Source organism: Ipomoea triloba, chromosome 1 (assembly GCF_003576645.1).
Source record: "Ipomoea triloba cultivar NCNSP0323 chromosome 1, ASM357664v1".
Classification (NCBI taxonomy): Eukaryota; Viridiplantae; Streptophyta; class Magnoliopsida; order Solanales; family Convolvulaceae; genus Ipomoea; species Ipomoea triloba.
Genome location: NC_044916.1, coordinates 10707933 through 10720530, shown reverse-complemented (window position 1 = coordinate 10720530; position 12598 = coordinate 10707933). Strand labels below are relative to the sequence as shown.

Here is a 12598-nt window from a genome sequence, read left to right as displayed (position 1 = left end):
TTTTTTTTTTTTTTTTTTTTTTTTTTTTACTAGGGCAAAAATACAAACATTTTTGTGGGGTTACTAGTTTGAAAAATGATAGAAAACAATAATGCAACGGACACATGTGACAAACTACTGTACCCAGCACTGCACGCGCTAGCTGGCATGAGCGCTTAAAAAAATTTCTTTTTTTTTCTTTTTTACTACTTCAAAATTGTTTTTCTCCCTCGTTTTGCTCTTCTCTCTTCTCCTCCCTCCTTACTTGAATCTGAAACAATCAATAAAAAATTCATAGCTTTAAGGTTGCTCTAAGACTCAAAGGTCTAGATCAAAAAAAAAAAAAAAACCGATGCTCTAAGAATGAATATATATGTAACATGTCTAGTGACCATCAAATCAGTAGTAACTTGATGCATAACTAATTTTAAGATTCATCCATCTTTAACTAAATGTGAAAGGATCAATAATTGATTTTGGGTATAGATCAAGCCTAAATCTCCAGGCTAGTTGTACATTTAGAAATGCATAAAATTTAATGTGATAATTAATCACGGGAAATTTTTATGTGGACTATGGCCCACACGACATTGTGTGGACTATAAAAAAAATATTTTTTAATATACTAAAAATATTATTTGTATACAGAATATACATTATATAAAATAATATACTTTCCATAAGTATGCCCTTATAGCTCAGTGGTAGAGCATTAGTCTTGTAAACTGAAGGTCTACAGTTCAATCCTGCATGGGGGCATTTGTAATCATTGTTTTTAAAAAAATGTAATTTCTATTAATACAATATAGATTTTAATATACAAAATAATATACTTTCAGAGTTTCAGTACTCAAATAATGTACTTTTTATTTGTGGTCTAGTCAATATATAGAATAATAATTGACAATCATTATATCCAACGATGGATATCCTAGGTTACAGGACAAAAAAGAAGAAGATGATTTTAGAATCACTATTTTATCAATTTAAGGTACCTAATTAGAGCTTTTGCGCGTATTTTTTGTAATAGCTAGGGAACTAATTTGTCAATGTTTTCTAATTTATATTTTGTGCATACTAGAATTTTTATTTTCTTTTTATATAAATGGACATTAATTTTAAATTTTTAATCTTAAGAGTATTTACTATTTTTTTAATTTGTTTTTTTAGTACTATTTTTTTAATTTCTTTTTATTTGTACTGTTTCGAAACATTATTAATTAAGATATAAAATCAGAGAGCTCAAACAAAGTAATAGAGGGCAAGTAAAGTAATAAGAATGCAAAGTAAATTACAACACGTTTGGTTCACGGAATGAATTTTAAGGTAATAGAAATGCTATTTCATAAGGAATATAATATGCAAGGAATAAAATAGGAATTGTATTCTATTGTTTGGTTCGCGAAAGGAATAGACTTTAGAAATTATATTACAATGTTTGGTTGGTTTAAGGAATAGAAATGAAATATGTTTTAAAAGACATAAATATCCTTATAAAATATGTAATAATAATAATAATAATAATAATAATAATAGACATTCATGTTATTAATAATAGTATTATTATTATTATTATTAGGTATGTAATAATAAAATAAAAGTTATAATAATCTATATCTATATCTATATCTTTATCTTTATATATATAATAATAGAAGTGCCTAGCCAAGCTTCCCCCCAAAACTTAGGGCTATTTTTGTAATATTAACCGTTGGACAAAAATGTCATTTTACAAGTATTTGCACCTATAAATACATCTATCTAACTATGTTTAGGATCTTAATTCCTCCTTTCTAATTTCTCATGAGTCACCTCCTAAGCAATATTTTTCTTCTCCAGATCAATCTTCATCTTCTCTATTTGCAGATGGCCTTGAACTTCTAAACAATCTTCATCTTTTCAGCACTGATCGCACAAATCCCTCTAAGAGTATTCATCTTCTCCCATGCAATCTTCATCTTCTCCATTTGTAGATGACATTGAACTTCAAAGCAATCTTCATCCCGTGCAATCTTCATCTTCTCCATTTGTAGATGACATTGAACTTCAAAGCAATCTTCATCATCTCAGCACTGATTGCACAAATCATTCCAAGTAATATTCATCTTTTCCAATAGAATCTTCATCATTTACATTTGCAAATGACTTTAAACTTCAAAGCAATCTTCATCATCTCAGCACTGATCGCACAAATCATTGCCAAGTAATATTCATCTTTTTCAATGCAATCTTCATCTTTTACATTTGCAAATGGCTTTAAACTTCAAAGTAATCTTCATCTTCTCAACACGTACTGATCGCACAAATCCATAACTATTCTTCAACAGCACGAAAAGCAACACAATATTGTTATTGAAAACAAAACTATTTCAGCGGTTTTGATGAATCACAACATAATGTTCTCAGCTGTGAATTTAAATTACAAATAAAAATTTCTCCCATTAAAAGGTAGTGAAAAATGAGATTTAAAAAAAAACAAAACAATAAAAAAATGTATAATTCGTTTATTAATAATTGTCAGACTTAAGATTACTACACTAACAATTATATTTATTAGAACATATTACTATACCTATATTACTATTTTCCTAATTTAACAAATTAATTGAATAGATTTAAATATAATTAAGAAAGGATTATTTTGCTTATTAAAGAATTAATTGAATATATTTTAAAATGATTGAATCCTGGCAAATAAATTTAAAAAAAAATCATACAATTATTAAATTAATTGTAATTAACTGTAATTATAATAATGATTATTATTCTAAATAAGTTAATAATTATACATATTACTATACATATATTACTATATACATACATACATACATACATACATACATATATATATATATATATATATATATATATATATATATATATATATAAAGGAATTAATCTAATTACAATTATAACTAAGAAATTAACAAATTAATTGTAATAAAGCTAATTATGGTTCAGACTTCATATTAGTACACAAATAATTATAATTATTATTCTAATTAAACTAATAATGATACATATTACTATATAGATATTACTATTTTCTAAAATTAAGAAATTAATTGAATAGATTTAAATATAATTAAGGAATTGTTGCTAATTAAGGAATTAATTGAATAGATTTTAATACAAACAAATCTTGTATGGCAAATAAATTTTAAAAAAAAAATCCACACAATTAATTAATTAATTTTAATTGCAATTATTATTGTTATTATTATTATTATTCTAATTAAGGAATTAAGAAATTAATTGTATAAATTAAATGTAATTAAGGAATTATTATTTTTCTAATTATGGAATTGACTGAATAGATTTTAATATTATTGACTAATAATTATTTTGTTAATTAAATTAATAATTAGACAAATTAATATACAGATATTATATATGGTAATTAATTCAATAATTACACAAATTACTATACATATATTACTTATTAAACCAATTTTTCACCTTTTATTTGGTTGATTTTTATATTTTTCCTAATATACTTTTTATCTAATCAATTTCAATACTACTATATAAATCATGCATTTAAAGAATTATATAACCTTATCAATTCCACATCTTCCGATTTATCTCACTATTTTAGCCACATAATAAAAAAAAATACATATTGTATTTTTGTTAACAAAAATCTGCAAATCATAAGACGACATACGTTACATGCATACGAAGGAAGTTAATGAAGTTTATAAACAAATCCAAATCGTCTGATGCTGAATATATATGCATATATAGTCCTCTTTGCTGATTGTCTCTCTTTCAATCTTGTGTCATCTATAATTTCAATCTTTATCCTAAATCTATTGCATACAAAAAAGGGAAATAAAACTATTGATCTAATTGAAAAAGGTGAATTGCATACAAAATAAGACAAATTGAATGCTAATATAAAGGCAAATTACATTAAAAAGGCAAATTGCTTGCAAATTATTCTGATACATATGTCTTCTAATCAATTAGCATATTTTTAAAGTTTTCCAAATAAACTATTCCAGTACCACTCATATTTTTAAAGTTTTCCAAATAAACTATTCCAGTACCACTATATATTTTAAAGTTTTCCAAATAAACTATTCCAGTACCACTATATACATCATGTAACAAATTTCACATTTTCATTCCATCTTACCACTTTAGCCTCATTACACAAAAAAAATCTACATATAATGGTCCTTATTTTTGTTTTACTAAATAAGATAAATGCCTACAGTACCCTTATTTTTGTTTTACTAAATAAGATAAATGCCTACAGTACTCTTATTTTTGTTTTACTAAATAAGATAAATGCCTACAGTACTGTGTGAGCAATAAAAGTACAAAAGATAAATGCCTACAGTACTGTGTGAGCAATAAAAGTACAATTGATTCGTCTTTACGAAATAAAAAACAATCGAGTAGCAACCTTAGAATCTGTGCTCGAAGATGTGGAGGTATATTGGAAGTTTTTTGTTTATATTGTTTATATTTGTTTATTTAAATTTGTTTATGTTGTTTATTTATATTTGCTTAATTTATTTTTTGTTTCACGGCTAACCACGGTTGTTTTACTAATTCTTATTATTATGATTTATTATTTGGCGCTAATCACTACTGTTTTTTGATTGGTTTATTTGTTTTGTTTTGTTTTGTTTTTTTTTTAATTTTGTATATTATTGATACATTAATACGGAGTATTATGCTTTATTTGGATTAAAAAAATGTGAAATATATTATATTGAATGATTTGATATATTATGTTGTGTGGTGCATTTTTAGAATATTCTTAGCTTAGCACTTCAAGATTGTGTTTCCACACAATGTTGCATTCTTTGAGAGAGTTTACTATGCCATGCTAATCACATCCCAACGAATTTGTTGAAATCTCTATATTTGAATCTCTTATTGAAGAAATGGGATAAAGTTACCGGTTTATTGGTTATTATGAATTAATAGATCTCACTCTACACAAGCTTTAGTCATTCATCATTAAAATAAACAAACACGTCCACCATGGACGTTGGCATACCTTAGGAGGGTAAAAGACTAAAAGTGATGTGGTTCTCAACATTTGAACAAAAATTAAACTCTCAACAGTATGCTACAATCGGTTTTAAAAATCAACTTGAAAATTGAATAATAGATTATAAAATCTCGCGAGACCATTTTTTAGACAATTAATTAAACAAATGTAGAAGTCTTACATTGGATATCAAAATTTATCAATAAACTCATTTGAACATAAAGTGTTTGCCTCATATAAAGGTTTTTTCATTATATTGTAACAAAAAAAAAAAAAACCTGTAATTTTTTTCATTATATTGTAACAAAAAAAAAAAAAACCTGTAATCTTTTAAATTTTGGTTTATTAAAAAAAAAAAAAACCTGTAATCTTTTAAATTTTGGTTTATTATTAAAAAAAAAAACCTGTAATCTTTTAAATTTTGGTTTATTATTTTTTTTAAAAAAAATTATATATCATTGATACATTAATACCGACTATTTTGTTTTATTTGGATTAAAAAAATATGAAATATATTATATTGAATTGAATGTTTGATTAAGTAGTTAGCTGCATTGTTCTTGGAGTGGCGATAAATTATTTATATTTTTTGAAAGGAAAAAATTATATTAAGAACTCCATAATGGAGCTAGGGGGAACAATATCCCAAAACAAAGTATCACCTTGTAAAGATGTAAAACAATCACGAGCTAAAACATGCGCTAAGACATTATTTGATCGAGGAATATAAAGAACTGAACAAGAAACAATAGTACTCATAAGTCTGCAACACTCTTTCGTGGCAATGCCGATGTATGACATAATCTCCAGTGATGAACGTAAATTAGCACATAGAACAGCACAGTCGGTAAGTAACACAACAGCTTCCTCATTCCTGCCCTTCAACCAAGAGAGAGCCTCTTTGCAAGCTAGTGTTTCTGCCATAATTACTGAATCACAATAAGGTAAAGGAGTACTCATAGCAGCCACAAACTCACCATTCGGCCTCAGAAGCACCACACCCGCTGTTGCTTTCCCTGAACAACTACCATACGCCGCATCAACATGACACCGCAAGAAGGACGGGGGTAAAGCCAGCTGCTCGTGCGTATTCCCAGTTGGACTCTCCGCAGGTTGTGACAGTTGTCAGCTATGAACCGCTCTCCTCGCCAAAGCCACAACCGAAGCCGGAGTGGGAACTTTCGCCTCCCACAGAGCCGAATTCCGGGCGCTCCAGATTGCATAAAGAATTGCTGCCACCTTGATGATCTCTTCGGCATCCAGGGTGTTAAGTAATTGTTCAAACCACATCGAGAAAGACAGTCCAGCACCATCAGATATATCAATGTGAGAAGTACGCCAAACATTAACTGCAAAAGCACAACAAATAAACACGTGTGACACACTCTCCGCCTGAATAGCACAAAGGGGGCAGAATGGATTAATGTCCAAACGCCTTTGAATCAAATTATTCGTAGTCGGGAGAGTATTAGTTATGGCCCTCCAGAGGAAAGTCTTCCACCTCGGCGGTATTTTTAAATTCCACACCTTATTCCAACTAGTAAAATCATCAGTCAATGGGGAAACAACCCCCCTAATGCGTTTGTAGCCACTCTTTACAGAATAGATCCCACGAAGATCATCCAACCAATACCATGAATCAACATAACCTGGACTTATAGGCACCCTTTTGATTAGCTCTACATCCCTGGGCTCAAAAATATCCATTAAAATTTCCTCATCCCACTCATTGGTATTAGGATTAATTAAGCCTGACACAGTTGCGGTAGACAGATACTGTGGCTGAAGGGTTTGGATGCATGGATCAGAATCAGGCAGCCATGGGGAATCCCAAATCCGCGTACTTGCGCCATCTCCAATTCGCCTTCTAATACCCCCACAGATCAAGTCCTTTGCCGCATAAATTCCCCTCCAACAGGCGTTCGGATTAGGGCCTATCACAGCATCAACAAACGTAGAATTCGAAAAATATCTGGCTTTATATACACCAGCCACTAAAGAAGCTGGGTTTGTCAAAAAGCGCCAACCCTGCTTGCCCAACAGTGCCAAGTTAAAAGCTCGTAACTCTTTAAACCCCAGACCACCAAAGCATTTCGGGGTACACATTCGTTTCCATGATAACCAATGAATTCCCCTCTCGTTTCCACCCCCTGAACCCCACCAGAATTTATTCATCATCCGCTCCAGGGCCACACATAGGGAATCAGGAAGCAAGAAAACGCTCATTGAAAAAGTAGGCATAGACTGGGCTACACTCTTCAAAAGAATTTCCTTACCAGCACGAGAAAGAATCTTTTTATTCCATGAACCCACCCTTTGTCGAATCTTATCCTCAATATATGCAAAGACCCTCCTCTTATTGCGGCCAATAAAAGATGGAAGGCCCAAATATTTGCCAAAATCAGAGGCCTGAACCACCCCAAGGGTATTTGTCACAACAAGCCGATCATTGACATCCGTATTCCTACTGAAACAGACACTGGATTTATGGAAGTTTACCGCCTGACCCGAAAGAATTTCATAACGGTGGAGACACTCCTTGACAACTGCAGCTTCAGAAGAATTAGCCTTAAAGAACAAAAGGCTGTCGTCGACAAAGAATAAATGTGAAATTGCCGGTGCTCCACGAGCCACCCTACAACCTTGAACCGAGCCTGCATTCTGAGCATGTTGAATCAATTGCGACAACCCCTCTGCACAGATTATAAATAGGTAGGGAGATAAAGGGTTACCCTGTCGAAGGCCCCGGGTGGGAATAATGGTCCCACCACAAGCTCCATTGATCAAAATGTTATACCGGACCGTGGTAACGTAGAGCATAATCAAATCAATCCACTTAGCATCAAACCCCAACACCTCTATCATCTTACGGAGAAAGACCCACTCCATACGGTCATAAGCTTTCGCCATATCCAATTTCAGAGCCGCCCACCCAACCTGTCCTAATTGTTTGCGATTCAAATAGTGTCCAACCTCTGCAGCTACTAAGATGTTATCTGTGATAAGCCTGCCCGGGATAAACGCACTTTGCGATTCTGAGATCACAACGGACATAAGAGATTTCATCCTATTCGCAAGCATCTTTGCCATTATCTTATAAATCACATTACAAAGAGCGATAGGCCTGAGATCCGAAACAGTTTCAGGGGGATTCTTTTTGGGAATTAAAACTATATTGGCATCGTTCAAAGAATCAGGGAAAGAACCCGAGTGTAAACAGTGTAGGACAAAGTCAGTAACATCCGTACCGACCACATCCCAGAAATGTTGGTAGAATCCGGGGTTCATTCCATCCGGTCCAGGAGCTTTATCCAGAAACATGGAGTAAAGAGCCGCCTTGACTTCCTCCGCAGTAAAAGGAAGTAGAAGCGCCTCATTCTGAGCAATAGACACTCGAGGTGGGAAACTTGGAAAAGTAGTCATGTCTTGGACTCCGGATGATTCGAAAATATTCTCATAATAAGAGAGTATAAGGGGGTGAAAACCCTCACCCTCATGCCAAACCCCTGAATCATCCTGCAGCTTTGTAATTGTGTTCTTTCTCTTACGAGCCGAGGCAAACCGGTGATAAAACTTGGTATTTGCATCCGCGCCCCGTAACCAATGTTGCTTCGCCCGTTGTCTCCAGAACACGTCTTCCTGAGCTTCAAGTCTGCTTAACTCCCCATCTAGTTGGTTAAATTTTGCCAAAGAGTCATTATCTGTATGTCCACGGAGAGACTATAGTTGAGCACGAAGCTTTTTGATATTTTTTCCAAATTTGTGAAAACTGTCACCACCCCATGCTTTCAATTTCTCACCACATAAAGTTAAACAATCCTGCAAACCTTGGCTTCTCCCCTCATGCCAAGCCTCCTCCACCACACCCCTGCACCCCTCGTCTAACAACCAGGCCATCTCAAATTTAAAACTCCTTCTGCCTCTATGAGAGAAAACACGTCTTTCCCTAATATCAAGAAAAATAATAGAATGATCAGAAGTACGGGAAAGAGTATTTACCACTCTGGCCGCTGGTACTGTGGACCGCCAAGCCTCATTCGCAACGACTCTATCAAGCCGTTCCTCCACCCAGGCATCAGTGCCTCGACCACGCTCCCAAGTGAATGGATATCCCTCCATGGGTATAGAGTGCAAGCCACAGTCTTCCAAAGTATCACTGAAGCCTCGTAGTAAATTCTCAGGGTGAGGAACCCGCCCACGTTTTTCATGATGAAAAAGCAAGTCATTAAAATCTCCTGTGATAACCCACGGGAGTGTGGACCGATCTCGTAATGAACGTAACAGCTCCCATGACTCCCTTCGTCGGCTGCGCTCTGGGAAGCCATAGAAACAAGTCATCCTCCATCTATTGAGCCCCGGGCAACTCACTTCAACATCAATGTGATGCCGAGCATAGCTTAGAATAGCTTAGTAAACTAGCCGTGTTATTTGATCTCCAAAATAAAGCTAAACCTCCACTCAAGCCCACACTATCCACATACAATAGACCATCAAACCCCAACTTCACACGCAAACGCTCCGCATGAGCCCTACCAACCTTCGTCTCCATAAGAAAAATAAAATCTGGCTTCTTACTGGACACCAAGTCCATGATCTCGCAAACTGTGCGTGGATTGCCCAAGCCACGACAGTTCCAGCTAATAGTACTCATTGGGATGGGCGGGCCTGAACTCCAGAACCCGCCATAAACAAGTTTTTTGGAACCATATTCGTAGTTTCATCAACTGCAATCTGCTCATTCACACGTTTCCTCTTAAGTTCATTATAAGCCACAACCAGGTTACTCACATAACCGCTCCCTGGCTGCGCAACAGTTCTGGACTCAACTTCACTCTCCGCACACATGGACTCCCGGTTAACAAAGGGAGTAGAGGAGGTACCATTGTTGGGTTCAGTCGGTTCAGGAGGGGGAATATGTTCAGCATTCCCAGGATCGACGTCAGCAGCTGCTTTCCCTGTATCACCTCCCGGCATATTGCAGTCAGGTCCAGACCACGCTCTCCTCTCCACGGTGGTCTCTGGGGCTATCCATCGCAAACCAGCAGTAGGAACACCACGCTGATTCCCCGCCCGGAGGTCTGCACTGTAAGGCTTCACGCCTGGAGTCGGAGTCACACCTGCATCCTTGGCACAAAATTTTTCTGCGTGGCCAAGAACACCACACAAGAAACAAAACGTCGGTAGACGTTCATATTTGAAAGACATTGCAAACCACTCGCCCGAATCCTTCTTCATGCGCATACCCTTCTTCAAAGGTTTCAGGACGTCAATAGCAACACGAACACGGAAGAATTGACATATCGAACCATCAAAGTTCCTGTCATCAGTCTTCACAAGTACTCCTACGAATTTTTCGATGGCCTAAATCACCGCCTCTGAACGGAAACCAGCTGGTAATCCATGTATTTGAACCCAAAATAGATGAACGTACACTATGTCACTATGGAACTGATTTAAGTGCCCAAGTAATTGCGAGCTACCAAGAGTTTGGTTATATCAGACCAGAGTTTTTTGTATTTTTAGTCCCACGACTATAGTGACACTATTAGAATTGATTCACGACTTTTAAACTTTGTAATTTCAGTCCACGACTATTGTTTCTTTTGCAAAAATGGTCCTTCCGGTAGTTTTTTTTCACCGGAAAAAAATTGTGCATATTTTTTGTCATTTTTTGGCCGAATTTTTTTCCCCCTTTCAAGCATGGTTAAATGGGCATTTACATGTTTAAAAAAAATTTCTCTTTCAAGCAAGAAAACATTGATTGGCATCTTCAACACGCCATCCATTTTTGAAAAAAAAAAACTAATTCATTTCTAAAAAGTATGTGATCATGTCAGACTAGACTATAAAATCATTTTGATTTTGGTAAACTAATTAAAATTAAAACTAATTAATTTCTAAAAAGATATGTAGCAAATTTAATCATTTAGAAATTAATTCTAATAGCGCCACTACAGTCGTGGACCGAAATTGCAAAGTTTGAAAGTCGTGGATCAATTCTAATAGCGCCACTACAGTCGTAGGACTAAAAATGCAAAAAACTCTATCAGACCACAATGTATAGGTTATATATATAATAACAGAAGTGGCTGGATAATATATATATATATATATATATATATATATATATATATATATATAACATTTATATTTAAAGTATTAAAGTGACAATATTAATTTAATTATCTAATAATTATTACAGTAATTAAAAAATTGATTGTATGTATATTAATATAATTGACTAATAATTATTATGATAAATAAGTTAATAATTATAATAATAATTGTATAATTACAATTAAACATGGGTCGTTCAAATTTTTTTACTAATACAAAAATTAAAATTTGCATCTTTTTTAAATATAATTTTCTTAGTTATTATTCATATTGTTGGAATCATAATATATATGAAATACACTTAGGAATAAATGAAATTAATTATGTAAGTTTTTTCTATAAATTTATCTAAATGTGTACATGATTAATTAGAGACTATATTAATTATACAAAATTTAAATTTAAATTTTATATGCTATGAAAATAGATACTTAACCAAATATATGGAATTACAAATATATTATTATGTTGTACATTTTAAAATATTTATATTTTTCAAATTTTCTATTTAAATTTATAGTAACATAAATTTTGTCCGTGCATCGCATGGGTAAAACACTAGTAATATTAATAACAATAGTAAGAAATAAGGAATAATAAGCCAAAGACCTTGTGGTCTAGTGGCACCCGGTGTTCCGTCTACACTCCCACATAGATGATGGGAGATTGGAGTGGGGCAGTAGGTTGAGAAAGTAGTTATGAAGAGATACTACATTGTAAGATTCAATTATTATGCCATGGACCCGAGTCCACCTTGCAAGGTGAACCCAAGTCCATGTTCACATTTCAGAAATGTATGTACTCCATATTCACAATTACGAACTCTATGTTCACAATTTCATAACTCTATATTCAATAATATACCACAATTTTTGAATCTATATAACAAAATTGTGAATATAGATCGAGTGCAAAAATTGTGAATATTGAGTAATGTAATTTTGTATATAGAGTTTTAAATTTGTGAACATGAACTTGGGTCGATCCGAGTCCATAGCATAATTGGGCAATTTATATCGTGGACCAGGGTGCACAATGCATTGTGCACCCCGTACCAAAACGACGTCGTTTTGGTCATTTTAATTAACGGCTTGTTTGTTTTGAAAATCACATTTTCCGTTTCGGTCGGTTTGTGTACTTGTGTTAATAGTCTATGTATTCTTTGAAGGCATTCTGTGTATTGTAGACTATGATTCTGTGTATTCATGTTAGTGGTACTTAAACACAGAAGTAATGTGTTTGTGTATTTGGTATTTTCATTTTCTGTGTATTGTGACACCCCCAACCTCACACCGGCTGAGATAGCTAAAGCTTAACACAACAGCTGCCAATCTCAACCATCAAACGAAAACATAGCGGAAGCGATTTAAAACCTAAGGGGCGTCATGCCACATCTAGGTATAACACAGCCTAGATGCACAGGCTAATCATAAAACGGACTAAGCTGTCATAGATATAAACCAAGATAAAATTCCCAAAACATAATCCACA

The 12598-nt window shown here is 33.6% G+C and overlaps 1 protein-coding gene and 1 non-coding gene across 2 annotated transcripts; one reads left to right on the top strand and one right to left on the bottom strand.

The window, feature by feature from the left end:
- The first annotated feature begins 666 nt into the window (after nucleotides 1–666).
- Nucleotides 667–738, top strand: TRNAT-UGU. The gene has a single exon. It is a non-coding gene; the product is annotated as a tRNA-Thr (tRNA).
- A 4855-nt stretch (nucleotides 739–5593) lies between these two features.
- Nucleotides 5594–9581, bottom strand: LOC116027784. The gene is made up of 5 exons (XM_031269568.1): nucleotides 9411–9581; nucleotides 8990–9303; nucleotides 8818–8936; nucleotides 6128–8691; nucleotides 5594–6067 (listed from the first exon to the last, which is right to left on the bottom strand). Exons 1-5 carry the CDS (start codon nucleotides 9579–9581, stop codon nucleotides 5594–5596), a joined length of 3642 nt encoding a protein of 1213 aa, XP_031125428.1.
- Between the last annotated feature and the right edge of the window lie 3017 nt (nucleotides 9582–12598).